General features: G+C 41.6%; 1 protein-coding gene across 1 annotated transcript in view; it reads right to left on the reverse strand.

Moving 5' to 3' along the window:
* Positions 1 to 18,382, reverse strand: part of LOC132873228 (roundabout homolog 2-like) — a gene marked incomplete at its 5' end in the record, with an annotated part of 299,632 nt that overhangs the window by 44,866 nt on the left and 236,384 nt on the right. The window contains 5 exons of the mRNA XM_060908587.1: positions 3,667 to 3,898; positions 10,576 to 10,697; positions 10,927 to 11,093; positions 13,996 to 14,161; positions 14,256 to 14,337. Of these exons, the coding sequence (XP_060764570.1) occupies positions 3,667 to 3,898; positions 10,576 to 10,697; positions 10,927 to 11,093; positions 13,996 to 14,161; positions 14,256 to 14,337 (769 nt within the window). The remainder of the gene's footprint in view (positions 1 to 3,666; positions 3,899 to 10,575; positions 10,698 to 10,926; positions 11,094 to 13,995; positions 14,162 to 14,255; positions 14,338 to 18,382) is intronic.

Below are 18,382 nucleotides of genomic sequence, written 5' to 3' on the forward strand. Positions count from 1 at the left end.
CGGCTGGGGTGAGAATCAGCACCTCCAAGTCCGAGGCCATGGTTCTCGACCGGAAAAGGGTGGCTTGCCCTCTCCAGGTTGGTGGAGAAGTCCTGCCTCAAGTGGAGGAGTTTAAGTATCTCGGGATTTTGTTCACGAGTGAGGGAAGGATGGAGCGTGAGATCGACAGGCGGATCGGTGCAGCCTCCGCAGTGATGCGGTCGCTTTACCGGTCTGTCGTGGTGAAGAAGGAGCTGAGCCAAAAGGCGAAGCTCTCAATTTACCGGTCGATCTACGTTCCGACTCTCACCTATGGTCATGAGCTTTGGGTAATGACAGAAAGAACAAGATCGCGGATACAAGCGGCTGAAATGAGTTTCCTTCGCAGGGTGGCTGGGCGCTCCCTTAGAGATAGGGTGAGAAGCACAGTCACTCGGGAGGAGCTCGGAGTAGAGCCGCTGCTCCTCCACATCGAGAGGAACCAGCTGAGGTGGCTCGGGCATCTTTTTCGGATGCCTCCTGGACGCCTCCCTGGGGAGGTGTTCCAGGCATGTCCCCCCGGGAGGAGGCCCCGGGGAAGACCCAGGACACGCTGGAGGGACTATGTCTCTCGGCTGGCCTGGGAACGCCTCGGTGTTCTTCCCGAGGAGCTGGCCGAGGTGTCTGGGGAAAGGGAAGTTTGGGCTTCCATGCTTAGACTGCTGCCTCCGCGACCCGGTCCCGGATAAGCGGAAGAAGACGAGACGAGACCTTTATTTATTTGTTTGTTTGTTTATTTATTTATTATTAATCCGGATAATTAAAAAAAGCTCTTGTACTGGGAAAAGAGCAAGGTTAAACTCATTTATAATGGATGTCTCGGGGTAGACGCTGACTTCTATCGAAGATGTGACTGCGTATCAAATGAAGAGTTCAAGCGCAAAAGCTGACAAGCACAAACCTGGAAACAATTTGACCCAATACCATTAGCAGATCGATGGTGGTGCCATCATTCTGTTCAGCAGGGTTTTGTTTTTTGTTTGTGCAAAACCAGACATCTCCATTGTAAAATCCCACTATATTCATGGTTTTGTTTCAGAACCCAAACCAATGTCTGCCATGTCCCATTTTTTCGGAGACACCATCAACTCCATTTCAGCAAATCAGCGCTCTGAAGCTAGTGACGTCATCCATCATGGCAGTGCCTATGATTTGTTGTCCTTTCTCAGTTTGCTCAATAAATTGGCATTTATTTTACCAGGTAATTCATTAAAACATGGAAAACTTCAACGATATCCATGGTGACTGTATCGCAGATTGGGCTTAAAAAGAAACCTAATCCAGCCTCATAAGAGAAGCATGTCATAGCGGTGTGGGAATAATGTTTCTTAGAACAATATAAGAAAGATGATAATTTTCTTATAAAAAAATATAATAATATTTCTTGTAGGCAGAAGGTCCTGGGTTCGAGCCCAGTGGCTGACAGGGGCTTTTCTGTGTGAAGTTTGCATGCTCTCCCTGTGTCCGCGTGGGTTTCCTCTGGGTGCTCCGGTTTCCCCCACAGTCCAAAGACATGCAGGTTAGGTTAACTGGTGACTCTAAATTGACCGTAGGTGTGAATGTGAGTGTGAATGGTTGTCTGTGTCTATGTGTCAGCCCTGTGATGACCTGGCGACTTGTCCAGGGTGTACCCCGCCTTTCGCCCGTAGTCAGCTGGGATAGGCTCCAGCTTGCCTGCGACCCTGTAGAACAGGATAAAGCGGCTAGAGATAATGAGATGAGATGAGATGAGATGAGATGAGATGAGATGAGATGAGATGAGAAGGTCCTGGGTTCGAGCCCAGTGGCTGACAGGGGCTTTTCTGTGTGAAGTTTGCATGCTCTCCCTGTGTCCACGTGGGTTTCCTCCAGGTTCTCCGGTTTCCCCCACAGTCCAAAGACATGCAGGTTAGGCTAATTGGTGGCTGTAAATTGACCGTAGGTATGAACGTGAGCGTGAATGGTTGTCTGTGTCTCTGTGTCAGCCCTGCGATGACCTGGCGACTTGTCCAGGGTGTACCCCGCCTCTCGCCCATAGTCAGTTGGGATAGGCTCCAGCTTGCCTGCGACCCTGCAGGACAGGATAAGCGGCTACAAATAATGGATGGATTTCTTGTAGGCACAATGTATTTTTGACATTATATACTAAATTTGGATTTGTCAGTTTTTCAAAAAAAAAGTGAATTTGCCTGGTTTTGAAAACAAAAACAAAACAGAAAAAAAGAAATCAAAAACTTCCCTTTTAATTTTGTTTTTATAAAGTTAGATTTTTCAGATCATGACAGTTACTTATTGTATATCGATTCAGATTGCTCCTGTATGAAATGGCCAGTGCCAAGTTTCCCAAAAGCTTCTTAACGCTAAGAGCATCTTAGCTAGGAGAGAGAGTGTTCAATGTGCTGCTCGCTCGACCATTTAATGATGATCTTTGTGTTGTGATGCTTTTGGGAAACTCTGCATAGTTCTATCAGGGAACTCAGACAAAAAATATTTAGAAAAAACAAAAAAGGACTTGTCTACTTGAACTCTTCAAATATTTAGATTAAACTGTAAAAATAGAAGTTTTGTAGTAATTATGTGCAATTAAACCCATAGCGTCCACCTCTCAACTGGGAGATCATGAGTTTTACTTGTAATCGGGGCATACCAAAGACCATCATAAAAATGGTACCTACTGCCATCTGGTGAGGCACGCTTCACTAAAGATGTGAGTAGGGAGACAAACTCTTGCAGTTACCAGAGGACTAGCCCCCCACTTTAACCCTAGCTATGTAACAGGCGAGAGGTCGAGGGCTACTGAAACGGAGATTGACACTGCCCGATGTGCCTTCAGGGCCTGGTTAGTACTCCGATGGGACCCTACCTGGGAATACCAGGTCCTGGCACAGGAAAGACTTTGACTTTTTTGAAACCCATTGCTCTATGTTGGTAACCTATAATCATAAATTAATACCTCTGAAATAATAGTTCCGTTTTTTTTTTCTTTTATGTGGTATTTTTTAAAGTATACCACAGTGCTGTTGATTTCTTGAGTCTTGACCCGGTTCGGATCAATTCAAAATTCTCATGAGTATATCTGCTGGTTGCAATGATAATCTCATAAATATTCTACAAATATTCAACCACTCGTTCTTGAGATAGCGGACTAACAAGAATTTCTGATGAATTTCAGACAACCTGAAAGCATAATGCAGTATTCGATATTGTCGCAAATTGGTCAAATTGCTGTGGTATAAAGGGAATAAAACAATTTGCAATGTGCTGTTATTGGAAAATAATCAACACTAGGGTGGCAATAGTAACTCTGCATCATACCAATCCACTTGACACTGCCCTGTCCTGGAATAATGTCCTTTAACCACACGTCCCATTATGATTTATTCCTTACATATAGCGTCATTCACAAATACCTTTGACTGAAAAGTTCATGGAGACATTCTTTTAAAAATAAATCTTTCACATAAACACAATGACTGAAGATACAACTGACCTTTGACTTTTTTCAGTAGAGAGATATACAGTATGTTGAAATTACTGTCTGAGATTATCACGCATACACTCATGCAAAAGTGGCAGATAGAGATTAGGCGTAAAAACCCTGAAATATTCACACAGCTATAAATGTATGCACAGTGTAAAGACATTTCCTCATTTCTGGAGTATGTTTACCTTCTTCCAACGTGCGTGCAGTGATGGATTCGCTATCTGCTCCCTGGAACTCGTTGAAGAAAGGGCGAACCTTTATCTCATAGACCACGCCCTTTTTGAGTTCATGTAAAGTGACGTCCCGCTCCGATGGAGCCTTTAGGTCCTGAGTCTGCCAGGCTCCTGGAGAGGGTAGGCCTGAAGTTTGCCTGTATAGAACGCGGTAACCTTGGATGAATTGGGAAGCTTTTTCAACCTACAGAAGGAATGAGAAAAGAACAAATGCGTATGAGTACCATGTTTTACCAAAGCACAGCTGTCTGGGGTGCGCCAGGATTAGTAACCTCCATACTCACACTCACACTCCCGCTGATTGTTTTCAGATAACGAGATGGTGGGAGGGGAGCCGTAAAGGCAATCATGACAAATGAACTGCAGTAGCTCTGTCAAACCTCCCTAAAGCCAGTGCATTAAACACAATGAGATGGTCGCATCACAAAAACCCACGTGACTACGGAGAGGTGAGGTGAAATTCATTCCGTTAAGGGAGGGGACATAACTCACCATAATGGCTTGTTAACAGGGGTAGAAGCAAGCACAGGCTTTTACAGCTGAAATAAAGTAGCTGTTTACCGTCAGCTCAGGTCAAATAAATCAGCATGGTACTGTATGTTCATCCCCCACATGTAACTATATATGTATCCGTGTGTGTGCGCATACATGAGTGTGTGGGTATTTCATTACTGAAATGTGTCCGAGATCTAAAAGCCTCCTCACTTAGTGCAGACACCCTTCCTAATAAAGAACGGCAAGCCGTGATCTGCCCTTTAGGTGGAGGGCAGTAAAACAGGGTTTGCCTCCAAGTGCCAAGAAGAAGGAGGAAGATGATCAGGAAAAGCAATAAAAAAGTAAACAGTGTAATTTTTAGGGTGCGTTATGTAAGACTAAATGAGGAATACGCCATTAGCAAGGCTGAAACTTTTCATGCGTCGACTTTCAGCTGTCTTGATCATTAGCTGCTTAATGTACTGGTGACGGATTTGATGGTTTGTAAACATTCTAAGTGACAAATGCTTCTAAATAATGTTCTAGTCATTCATGGCACGCTAGCAAGGAGCTAGAACAGCTCAGGAAAGTTTGTGCTGCATTTTTTTTTTTTTTGCGCTGGAGTAAAAATGCATAATGACTTTATTTTAAACGAGTATCAGGGGACAGGAAAATCAATCAGTTCTTAGATGCATCATCTTCAGGAATGAATAAGATTTTCTTTTTCAAACAACCAAGTAGTCATCCGGGGGGGGGGATTATAATGTAGGCTATGGAATTGAAAAATCAAGATGCACCAGGAGGCATAAAGAAATGTTTAATACTCGTGTCGAATCGAATGGTGAGATTTCCACCCCTGCTCAATAACGCCTTGCTTGTATGGACTGAGATATAACTGCCACATCATTTGTGTTCCTGTTTACGTTTGTAATTGTGTCATTTTAGCAGCAAGTTCCAATAATGGCATTCATCAATCACCCGGCAGATAAATAAGCAAAACCCTGTAACAGTATTAAATCACCATTTAGCCAATATAGCACAGTAACATATGGTGTTTGTGTCAGCAGATTTTTATACCTTAGTGGGGACCAAATATCCTCACAACAATAGGAGTATCTGACAGCTTTTTGGCTTTGACCTTGTCGGGACATTTGGCTTGTCCACAAAAGGAAAACGTGAGACCAAAATGTTTCCTTTTGGTTACTGAGGTTAAGGATGGGGTTAGAATTAGACATCAGATTAATTAGCTGAATTAAAAAAATGTCAATGGAAGGTCCTTACAAGGATAGAGAGTGTGTGTGTGTGTGTGTGTGTGTGTGTGTGTGTGTGTGTGTGTGAGAGAGAAGGCAGTTCGAACACTTTGCCAAGCAAAAGCAGAGTGTGCAGCAGATAAAAAGCTGACCGCATGCAGCTTCCAGAAAGCAGGGGTTCAGCTTGCAGAGCTAACAGTCATCTATTTGTTATCCAGAAAACCACTTGTCCAAATTCAAACATCACCCTAAATGGTCTGGGATTAGTGAAACACCAGCTGTCCCTGCACTCTCTATGCACCTGGTTTTACTTTTTTTTTTTCCTCAAACCGCCAACTGAGCACAAACCCAGAAAAGTGCATGTGAAAAACTTTCACACAGAACGGCTTCGATTTTATTTTGAAGCCTACTTTTGGTACAAGTCATATCATTCTGGCAAATAACCAATGATGAACTGATAGCAATTCCATCCATCCATTTTGGCATATCACTACAGTGACGTGGCCGCTCTGACAGCTTCAGCCATTAAAGTGTCTAGGGAACATTACAGTAGTGGTTTTCCATTGCTTTCCACCGGATTATTATAGAGGTTTTCTTCTCTCAACCATTCACACTCACGGATAATTTAAAGCCACCAATTAGCCTAACCTGCATGTCTTTGGGAGAAACTGGAGCACCCAGAGGAAACCCGCAGACCATACAAACTCCACACAGAAAGGCCCCCTGCTGGCTGCTGGGCTCGAACCCAGAACCTTCTTGCTGTGAGGCGACAGCGCTAACCACTACACCACTGTCCCGCCGATAGCAATTACAACATTTAATTTACGTAAGAATATCAGTTCCCACTGAGACATCTGAAGCCAGACATCTTTTCAAAATGATGCTTATGCTTTAGCCAAGGAAATCGTAACATACTCAGAGGGATGTGCTATCTGCCCTCTTCCACATACAGTACATGAGCGCTCAGACACCCACAATTCACTAGTGCTGCTGTGATGGATAGGGAAGAGAGAGAGGAATACCATCCCTTCCACTCAAAGAACAGCCAATTTTGCTCCCTTGGCTGAGCTGGGATTCAAGCAAAGACTTAGTGAATAAACATTCGGTAATACATGTGTATTTCTTTAGCACTGAAACAAACCTCATTTACCACACATGCTAACTTTGTTACCTTGTTAACATTAATGATGGTTTGATAAAGCTGATGTATATGGTTTATTAATGCCAAATACAGTAAATAATGGTTGTTATAAATGAATCTGCATATGCTTTGTGGCCAAAAGTATATGGACACCTGACCATCACACCAATACGTGCTTGTTGAACATCCCATTCCAGATTTACACCCCCCACCCCCACCCCGCGCTATTATAATAACCTTAACTCTTCTGGGAAGTCTTTCCACTAGATTTTGGAGTGTGGCTGTGAGGGTTTGTGTTCATTCAGCCACAAGATCATATGGGTAGTGAGGTCAGGCTCTGATGCACTGATGTTGGGTGAGGAGGCCTGTGGTGTAGTCAGCAGTCCAGTTCATCCCAAAGGTATTCAGTGGGGTTGAGGTCAGGACTCTGTACAGGCCACTCAAGCTCATCCACTCCAACTTTGGCAAACCACGACTTCGCAGAGCTCGCTTTGTGCACAGGGGCACTGTCATGCTGGAACAGGTTTTGGCTTCCAACTTTGTGGCAACAGTTTTGGGAAGAACCACATATGGGTGTGATGGTCAGAAATTTTTGGTTTCATAGTATACATCTCTGATATGACTGCATGATATTTACAGCAAGAGATAAGCATGCCTACCTGGTATATGGGTCCGTCTCAGAAACTGGTCTCTCATTTGGGACATTATGGTCAAAAAAATAAATTTTCTAATTTTACTATTTTTTTTTTGCATTTACCTAACACTCAATGTTTCTTTTGTCATGTTTAATAAGAATAAAGATAGTATCTTGCTTTATCTGGCCTCCACTGTGGAAATTTTTTTTGATTACAATTCAAATGCTTTTGTAAAATTGATTTACATATAAAATAACTACATCATGAAGAATTAAAGCCCCTCCTTCACAGATGAGTGAAAATACTGAATAAATTTCCTCTTTTTGATTGCTTGGGTTAAAAATGCCAAGTTAAGTTATGATGACTGAATTGATTATTCACTTAAATATGAATAATATGATACATTTTGGGTATTGGATATGGCAAAATAGGACACAATGGAAAAATCAAGAACGCACCGGAAAGATGAGAATAACTGCGGTGGTAAAAGAACAGCGACTGTACCAGCTGAGGGTCGCGCGGGTCTCTGCTGCGGCGCACGAGCAACGGGACATCACTACCGCACCGGATGTAGCGCGAGGCAGGGGCGGGGCAAAATGACTGGCCGTAGATTCTATCAAAAGGTCTATCTAAATTGGCCACGGTTGCAAAATACTGGCCAAAAATATGCAAACACTACGAAATATAAAAGTAAGATGAAAAAGAAATATTCTATTGCCTTATACTGCAAGACTAAAACTGTCAAAACTCACCTTTTCGGTGATAACGTCCGAACAGATCACTCGTGTAACAGAAAGACCGCAAATGGAAGCACGATCAACTTCTAACTGTTGGAGTGGAAAATTCCATTCTACACATGCAAATTGTTAATGTGTGTCCTTCCCCGCACACAAATAACACGCTACGGTAAAAAATACACCACAACTCATTTTATAACTCAGAAATTCATACAAGACCAGCTACCATCGTAACATGTTCTGTAAGAAACATATTTTATACCTAACTTTCAGCTTTCGTTTTAAAAAAGAAAATCACAGATTTATAACTAAATTTTTATATGGCGTAGTGATTTTAAGTTACTACTTTTGGTGAGGTATTGACCTCAACCCTGAGGCTTTCCGTTTAGATCAAAACACACAATCGTATTGGTTTTGGGTCTGCGGAAAATGGAGTTACAACGGTGATCAAATATTTTGCATGATGTTTTATTACGGTTACGATTATTCTGTGAGCGCACCAATCCTTAGGTGTATAAAGTTACAACTTAAAATACAATTAGGTGATAACTGTAGACTTTTCAGTGGACTACAACCTTTTTAAGGGAATGCGATGTAGTCAACCATTTATCATGTCCCAGATCAAGCCACCATTTTTCAACAAATTTGCAGAATTTTTGCCAAATTCTGAATAGAGTATTCACATCAAAGATTTAGTTTTACCTGTATTATTTCTTTCATCATTTTATTTCAAATTAAAACCAACATCACCATTCAAAACCATATAGTTTACTGACTGTGAGTATATTTAGTGGGGTACCCCCACAGTACCCAGTTTCTGAGACAGACCCATATACCTACAAATGAGACCATCAGTGACGGCGTAGTTAACTCCAGCCCTGTCTAGTCCAGAAGGAATGATCTAAAGTGGGCTACCTTGCACAGTAAATGTTGCAAGCTATATACACTATATACAAACTATATATAAGCTATATATAGAAGCTATATAGACCCTAGGAATACTATTTGCCAGAAAGAATCCAAAACGGTGAGGAATTGACCAAGAAGAAGCGATTTTTATTGAACTGCTCATTAAGGATTAATTAGTCCATAACTTCATTAATAATTGCAATTAAGCAAATCTGGGTAGAAGTTATATGCACCCTAGGTAGCCCTACCTTCATGCCAGAAAGAATCACAATCGGTGAAGAATTGAGGGAGAAGAAGCGATTTGTGTAGAAACGGCACCATGGGCGGCACGGTGGTGTAGTGGTTAGCATGGTTGCCTCACAGCAAGAAGGTTCCAGGTTTGAACCCAGCGGCTGGCGAGGGCCTTTCTGTGTGGAGTTTGCACGTTCTCAAAGTGTCTGTGTGGGTTTCCTCTGGGTGCTCCAGTTTCCCCCACAATCTAAAGACATGCAGTTAGGTTGACGTGGGGTGGCCTTGGGCTGAGGTGCCCTTGAGCAAGGTACCTGACTGCTCCCTGGGCGCTCTGGTGTGGCTGCCCACTGCTCTGGGTGTGTGTGTTCACTACTTCAGATGGGTTAAATGCAGAGGATAAATTTCACTGTGCTTGAAGTTTGCATCTCATCTCATTATCTCTAGCCGCTTTATCCTGTTCTACAGGGTCGCAGGCAAGCTGGAGTCTATCCCAGCTGACTACGGGCGAAAGGCGGGGTACACCCTGGACAAGTCGCCAGGTCATCACAGGGCTGTCACAGACACCCATTCACACTCACATTCACACCTACGGTCAATTTAGAGTCACCAGTTAACCTAACCTGCATGTCTTTGGACTGTGGGGGAAACCGGAGCACCCGGAGGAAACCCACGCGGACACAGGGAGAACATGCAAACTCCACACAGAAAGGCCCTCGCTGGCCACAGAGCTCGAACCCGGACCTTCTTGCTGTGAGGCGACAGCGCTAACCACTACACCACCATGCCGCCCTGAAGTGTGCATGTGACAAATAAAGGTTTCTTCTTCTTAACTGCTCATTAGGGCTTAATTACTCCATATCTTCATTATTAATTGTGGTTATGCAAATTTGGGTAGAAGCCATATGCACTCCAGGCAGAATTACCTTCCTGCCAAAAAGAATAAAAATCAGTGAAGAACTGAGAGAGAAGAAGCAATTTTCGTGAAATGTGGACAATGCCGGATGGACGATGGACAATACACGATGGCATAAGCTCATCACCTGTTGGCCAGATGAGTGAATAAAGAAGTGTATTATTAGTATCTATATAGTGAATGTTGGGTTCAGACCTACCTTGTATCTACACTAACTGATCAATTTATCATACCATACAGTACATGTCAGTTCTGTGAAGGTAAACTGTTCCTAATTGTAGCCCATGCACATAAATTTTATGATCATGGTGCAAGCAGAAACATAGCAGGAAGTGATGCAATAGTTAAAAAAAAGAAAAAAAAGTTGAGCTTAGCGTCAAAGATGAGATGTCAGGCTGTTCCGATTTCATTACACTCTTAGAAATTGTCCTTCAGGATAATGGGCCACATTACAACCCAGTATAAATTTTACTGGGTAGCCAGTACTGGTACCCATTATGGAAAACCCAGTATTCCATTGTTTATTTTAAAATGCCTTTTTGGTACTGTATAAGGCTGAATATAAACTCACCGCCCACGTCACCCGCACAGAGGTGGAGCTGAGCACTGTGGGGTTGTGCATGGTGACAATGACATCACCTAGCTCCTTCTGGACTTGACGATGATCGACACCCTGCACAGCTGGACTGATGTCTGGTGCAAACGCACACAAAATATATACTAATGAGTAGAAAATACTGACTATTCCATATATATGTTCAAAAATGAAATACACATTATAGAGTAACTGTGAAACAGCAAATTTATTAGAAAACCAAATGAATACACTACAGCATTATAACCTGCGTTTGTTAAAAATAATGGAATTAAATCATATGTACACCCCATGCCAGATGGGTAGAATGGGTAGAGTGTATGTTACCCTGGGTGCGGACAGGCTCGGACATGGCACTCGGGTCTCCCACCCCCTGCGCGTTCACCGCTCTGATGATGAAGACGTAGACAGTGTTTGGTCGGAGCTCTCTGACGGTGTACTGCGTGTCCTTCACGTGATCAGCTACAGTCTGCCAGCTGTTACTCACCAGCTGGCTGCAAACAGAGACGAGACGCAATAAACTCACTGTTTGGAAAAAAAACAGCACACACGTGTCTCACATGGCTGCCTCAGGCAGACGCACTGGGGTTTTATGCTGATATTATTGTGGGCAGTATGCCTATTTCTACCAGCTTGCTATAGATGTGTTTAAGCTATAGATGTAGCAACTCAACTGTGGAAAAATCATTTTCCAAAAGCTTCCTTGTAGTGAAAATAAGATTCTTTGGCTTAATATTATCTCATGTAATCAGTCAAGGCTGCTTCAGCTAGCAATGGGCTGTGTTCACAAGGACATGGCGGTATCTATCAAAAACAGGGTGATGCGTAAAAGTCTGTCTTTTGGTAACATTTCTGACCGATTTTATGCTGACATACAGAAACTATGAAGTAGCCAATAAAAGACAGCCTAGGGTTGGGCTTAAGTCATTCACTGACTTTATGTTGAGTAAGATAAAGAAGAGACTCATTGCAATTGTCAACTCATATCACCAGAGTCCAATCGGATTTGAACTTGGGCTACTGGATGCATGGAGTTCCACATTTTCTTCCTATGTCCTTCCTGCAAGTTTCACGTGTTCACCGGTTTCTTACCACCTTTCAAATTAGGTGAAATGGGTTCTCTCAATTACCACTAGATGTGAATGCATCTGTGCATGGTGCCCTGCAATGACCGGGGTCCCATCCAGGTTGTGTACTCACATCACACCTAGACTTCATGTGCTAAGATTCAGATCCACTGTGGGCCTGACCAGGAAAAAATTATTACTGAAGGTGAAGGAATGAATAAAGAATGTTAAACTGAAAAATATTATGAATACAGTACTGTTTACTGTAAATTGCCTAAAAATAAATGCTTTTAATGTTCAACTATCACATTTTATTATATCCCCATTCACTGGATATGAGCAAGCGCGTGCTCTGATTGGCTACTCTACTACTAGGCTATCAGCTCATATACCATGAGTAGAGAAAAACAAAATAACGGTATCAAGTATTTTTTAAAAGAAACAGAAATAGCTAAAAGAATATAGTTCCCCCCCCCCCCAATATCACCTGTTCCACACTCCAGCCCAGTTGATGGCAGTAATGCACCTTTAAGTTGGTTTGCCAACCGCCAAAAAAAAACCTAAAGAGGAAGAAGAAGAACAACAAAATGGCAGAGCGTGTTGCTGAAACATCCGAGGATGAAATAAAAACTCTACTCGAAAACAAAACCCCCAAAAATATTTTAAAATAAAAAGCAACAAAAGATGGAATAAAAGTATTTGATGGTTAGAATGTATCTTTTTTATTTTTCAAGAATTATTATTATTATAGCATTTTTCACAAATTGCTCCTGTCATTGTGCCAGTTTGTTTACATTCTCAGCAGAAATGATTTTGTCTGACGTTTTGTATAAAGTTTTTATCGAATTTGCAAAAAATAAAAATGCCCTGTTTTTCAAAATCCAGTGAATGTGGATAGAACAAAACAGTTATTCCACTCAATCTCATCGTACATGGCTTATAGCTATCAGCTCGTGTTGTGGAATAAGGGTTAAATGTTTAGTGTAATGAAAAATGGGACAAAAGACACTGATCTCTACCCAGAAAGAGGGAAAAAAGAGACAAAACCACACTTAAACACACCTTATACAAACAAGCAACATATATCAATGTGTTTGTCCTTGTGAAAGTAGTCTAACACTTTCCTTAATGCAGATATGCTGTGCCAACCTGATGTTTGGGTGACAGATAAAGCCTTTAAGATGTGCACCAGAACTATGAGGCAAACAAGTAATAGAGTAATATAAATACACCTAAGTGTTCCCTGAATACATGCCTGTATACTTTCCTCGAGAGCATCCAGTCTAACTGTCCTCCTGATGACTTTCTATAATATTAAAGGGGCCACCATCTTGAACAAGCAGGATCACATGTTTCATTGTGGTACTGTATCATTCTGCACAAGGTTACTTCTCAACAGACATGCAAGAAGCTAACATAGCTTGGACATTATTTTGAAGATAACCCTAGATTTGTGCATGTTCATTCATTCATTCATTCATTCATTCATCTTCAGTAACCACTTTATACTGGTCAAGGTCAGGCTGTATCTGGAATCTATCCCAGGAACACTAAACATGAGGCAGGAATACACCTGGATGTGGCACCATGCACACACTTGTTCATATCTAGAGGCAATTTGGAATTGCCGATCCACCTATTAGCATGTTTTAAGAGGTTGGACAAAACTGGAGAACCTAGAAGAAACCAACATGGGACAACACACAAAATTCCACAGACAGCAACCCGAGGTCAGGACAGAACCGGGAACTCTGGAGTTGGGAAACAGCAATGCTACCTGCAGCACCACTGGTGCAAACCAGTTTGGTCAAATAGACTTCGATTATTAAATTAGCATTGTTGGTCCATTTGCAAGCTAAAGAAAGAAACACCAGATATTAAATATGCTTTGGTTGATCCCAAGTGGAAACTGGGCACATTTGATTTTCTGCTAAACGATTCCTTTAAAAAAATGTTGAATTGAGTTAAATTTTCTACTCACTGCTCTATAAACTGAGTTTCTGACTAGAAGGCAATATCACCTTCCATTCCCCAAAACTAAGTTCTTTTCATGACCTAGAAACACTTACAATTAAACTTCACTCCACCGCACAAGCCTCCGGCAGCAGAGTATTGACTAAACACAACGAGCCAAATCACACACTGGGCACTGATGCTCAAGCATGGCACAGCCCCAGCGCTTTCCTCATAAATAAGCCACTAAATCCATCACCGCTGGCGCTCACTGAGGGCAACCCTGGTGCCCGGCTAACCGACCACATCTGTGCCATGAGCGTAAAGGGCACTGGGTACAGAGTACCAGGACCTGATTCAGCCAGTGCAGACATACCCAAAGGCCTCTATGACATAAGCAGATATGAGAGATGCATCCTCAGCTCCAGGACGCCATGACAGAGACACGCTGCTCTTGGTGACATCAGTGACCTCTGGCTTGGAAGGTGGCCCCGGGAGAGCAGTGGCATTGTGGGATACAGCGTCCGTAAGCTCGGCAGACTCTAACAGGAAAAGAAGGACAGCAGAAGTAAAGGGTAAGAAGGCAGGATGATGGAGTATTCTAGAAAAATGCTTCTGCTGAATTGAGATAAGAACCTCTAACGTCTAAGAAGGCGCTCCATGATGTCTCTCCACTTGAGCTGGTGGCCAAGCAGGTGTACAGACCCGAGTCAGACAGCTGGAGAAGAACATCAGCAGACTAGTTAGAGAAGGACAGAGTTCAATATATACAGTACTGTGCATAAGTCTTAGGCACTATATATATATATATATATATATATATATATATATATATATATATATATATATATATATATATATATATTTTTTTTTTTTTTTTAATTTATTAGTTAGTTAGTTAGTTAGTTATTCCACAAAATCAAGTCGTACATGAGGTGATAGCCAATGAGGCACGTAGCACCGAGTCAGCTATAAGCCATGTACAACGAGATTGAATGGAATAACTGTTTTATTCCATCCACATTAACTGGATTTTGAGAAACAGAGCATTTTTATTTTTTTGCAAAAAAATGTCTGACAAAATCATTTATGCTTAGAATGTAAATAAACCGTCGAAATGTCGGTAGCAATTTGTGAAAAATGCTATAATAATAATTCTTGAAAAAAAGATATGTTCTTACCATCAAATACTTTTATTCCAAATTTTGTTGCTTTTTTTGTATTTTTTAGAGTTTTGTTTTCGAGTACTTTTTATTTTGTCCTCAGGTGGTTCAGCAACGCGCGTCGACGTTTTGTTCATCAGCATCTTTACATGAAGTACACTTGATATAATATGATTTGGTCTGTAATGATAATGGATGGAATTAAAATATAGATCACATTTAAATAAGTATGTCTGCAATCTGTATTTTAATTCCATCCATTATCATTACACACCAAATCATATTATATCAAGTGTACTTTGTGTAAAGCTGCCGATAATCAGGGCAAAGAATGTGCATACTCATAAGGTGGTTCTGGGAAAATGAACATTTGTCTTTGGTAATTGAGAATATTTCGTGCAGAAATGACAAAGAAACACATCAACAAGATCTATGGACTTTCTTTATCGCAGGAAAAAAACCAGGTATAATAACGAGCAGGAACTAACTAGTGATGGATGTCTGGCATTAATGAGGCAATAAATTTGAGTTTCTGCTATTGTTGTATTGTCTTATTACATAATTACACATTTTCGCTTTAATTGGTGATATTCACCCTGAATGACTTGCATATTAATCTTTGTAATTAGCATCCAAGATTTATGTATTTTATGGGTTTTGGCTTTGCTTCATCTCTACCTAAAGACAGTGGTGCGGCAGTACTTTAGTCTTTTAGTGTGTCTAGCTCTCTCACCTCTTCTTCATCTTTATACTCTGCTCAAACAAATCAGTTTTCAAAGCTTCAACCTTCACGCTAATACTACCATCAACACCATCACATTTGTCATATCATACAGTGGTGCTTGACAGTTTGTGAACCCTTTAGAATTTTCTATATTTCTGCATAAATAGGACCTAAAACATCATCAGATTTTCACACAAGTCCTAAAAGTAGATAAAGAGAACCCAGTTAAACAAATGAGACAAAAATATTATACTTGGTCATTTATTTATTGAGGAAAATGATCCAATATTGCATATATGTGAGTGGCAAAAGTATGTGAACCTCTAGGATTAGCAGTTAATTTGAAGATGAAATTAGAGTCAGGTGTTTTCAATCAGTGGGATGACAATCAGGTGTGAGTGGGCACCCTGTTTTATTTAAAGAACAGGGATCTATCAAAGTCTGATCTTCACAACACATGTTTGTGGAAGTGTATCATGGCATGGACAAAGGAGATTTCTGAGGACCTCAGAAAAAGCGTTGTTGATGCTCATCAGGCTGGAAAAGGTTACAAAACCACCTCTAAAGAGTTTGGACTCCACCAATCCACAGTCAGACAAATTGTGTACAAATGGAGGAAATTCAAGACCATTGTTACCCTCCCCAGGAGTGGTCAACCAACAAAGGTCACTCCAAGAGCAAGGTGTGTAATAGTCGGCAAGGTCACAAAGGACTTCAGGGTAACTTCTAAGCAACTGAAGGCCTCTCTCACATTGGCTAATGTTAATGTTCATGAGTCCACCATCAGGAGAACACTGAACAACAATGGTGTGCATGGCAGGGTTGCAAGGAGAAAGCCACTGCTCTCCAAAAAGAACATTGTTGCTTGTTTGCAGTTTGCTAAAGATCATGTGGGCAAGCCAGAAAGCTATTGGAAAATGTTTTGTGGATGAATGAGACCAAAATAGAACTTTTTGGTTTAAATGAGAAGAGTTATGTTTGGAGAAAGGAAAACACTGCATTCCAGCATAAGAACCTTATCCCATCTGTGAAACATGGTGGTGGTAGTATCATGGTTTAGGCCTGTTTTGCTGCATCTGGGCCAGGACAGCTTGCCATCATTGATGGAACAATGAATTCTGAATTATACCAGCAAATTCTAAAGGAAAATGTCAGGACATCTGTCCATGAACTGAATCTCAAGAGAAGGTGGGTCATGCAGTAAGACAACGACCCTAAGCACACAAGTCGTTCTACCAAAGAATGGTTAAAGAAGAATAATGTTAATGTTTTGGAATGGCCAAGTCAAAGTCCTGACCTTAATCCAATCAAAATGTTGTGGAAGGACCTGAAGTGAGCAGTTCATATGAGGAAACCCACCAACATCCCAGAGTTGAAGCTGTTCTGTATGGAGGAATGGGCTAAAATTCCTCCAAGCTGGTGTGCAGGACTGATCAACAGTTACTGGAAATGTTTAGTTGCAGGTATTGCTACACAAGGGGGTCACACCAGATACTGAAAGCAAAGGTTCACATACTTTTGCCACTCACAGATATGTAATATTGGATCATTTTCCTCAATAAATAAATGACCAAGTATAATATTTTTGTCTCATTTGTTTAACTGGGTTCTCTTTATCTACTTTTAGGACTTGTGTGATGATGTTTTAGCTCATATTTATGCAGAAATATAGAAAATTCTTAAGGGTTCGGAAACTTTCAAGCACCACCGTACATGAGATGCTAACTAGCTGAGCTGAGTCTCTGCCATAACTATGTCAACTACAAAGTACTGTATAGCTGCATTACTTTCTGAAACTCTGACTCAGTGTCTGCTGTCTCCACTGCTTCTGGATAAGTTAGGGGCTTGAACCCGAGAGCTGTTGGTTGTGTCTATTTCATCTTTTCATAAGGCTAAATGGTCCCTGTGGAGTCCCCTCCACAGTGGCAGCTGGACCACTCCCAATGCCATGCCACCGGAACACTGGGGGAACCAAAGTATTTTTTTTCGAGACAGCATCTCCAGGAAGATTGTCAGCCAAAACTAAAGAGCCCTTCTTCCCCATGAGACACAGTTATCCCCTGCTGGACACCAACCCGGTATTTCTAGACCACGGGGTAAAAACTGCTTCTACAGTATATTGGATTTTCCATAAATTTGACAGCAAACATTGCTAGAAAATGGTGAGATAAAGAAAAACAAAACAAAACAGAAACTCTGCTTCTCCTTTGTTTTTAGGAGCTGACAGCATGAAACCTGACCATTATCCGATCAAATGTTTCTTCTATTAAATGCCACTTTAACTGTGCTGGCAAAATCCTCTGCAGTAAGAGTGTAAGAGAAAGAGTGCCAGAGAAATGTGATTTCCTCTTGGGAGTAACAAATACACTGTACATCCAGTAAATTAGTACTCTAGCAATGCCATGCACATCATAAACATTTCAATATAATTATATACTACGTAGGCAGCACGGTGATGTAGTGGTTAGCACTGTTGCCTCACAGTAAGAAAGTCCTGGGTTCGAGCCCAGTGGCCGACGAGGGCTTTTTTGTGTGGAGTTTGTACGTTCTCCCCGTGTCTGCATGGATTTCCTCCGGGTGATCCGGTTTCCCCCACAGTCCAAAGGCATGCAGGTTAGGTTATTTGGTGGCTCTAAATTGACCGTAGGTGTGAATGGTTGTTTGTGTGTCTATATGTCAGCCCTGCGATGGCCTGGTGACTTGTCCAGGGTGTACCCTGCCTCTCGCCCATAGTCGGCTGGGATAGGCTCCAGCTTGCCTGCGACCCTGTATAGGATAAGCAGTTACAGATAATAGCTGGATATATACTACTACATATGTTTCACTGTGTTGCTTTCCTTTAAATATCTTATTGCATTTGTCGGCTGGTTACGAGG

This window comes from Neoarius graeffei, chromosome 25, assembly GCF_027579695.1.
Source record: "Neoarius graeffei isolate fNeoGra1 chromosome 25, fNeoGra1.pri, whole genome shotgun sequence".
NCBI classification, from domain to species: Eukaryota; Metazoa; Chordata; class Actinopteri; order Siluriformes; family Ariidae; genus Neoarius; species Neoarius graeffei.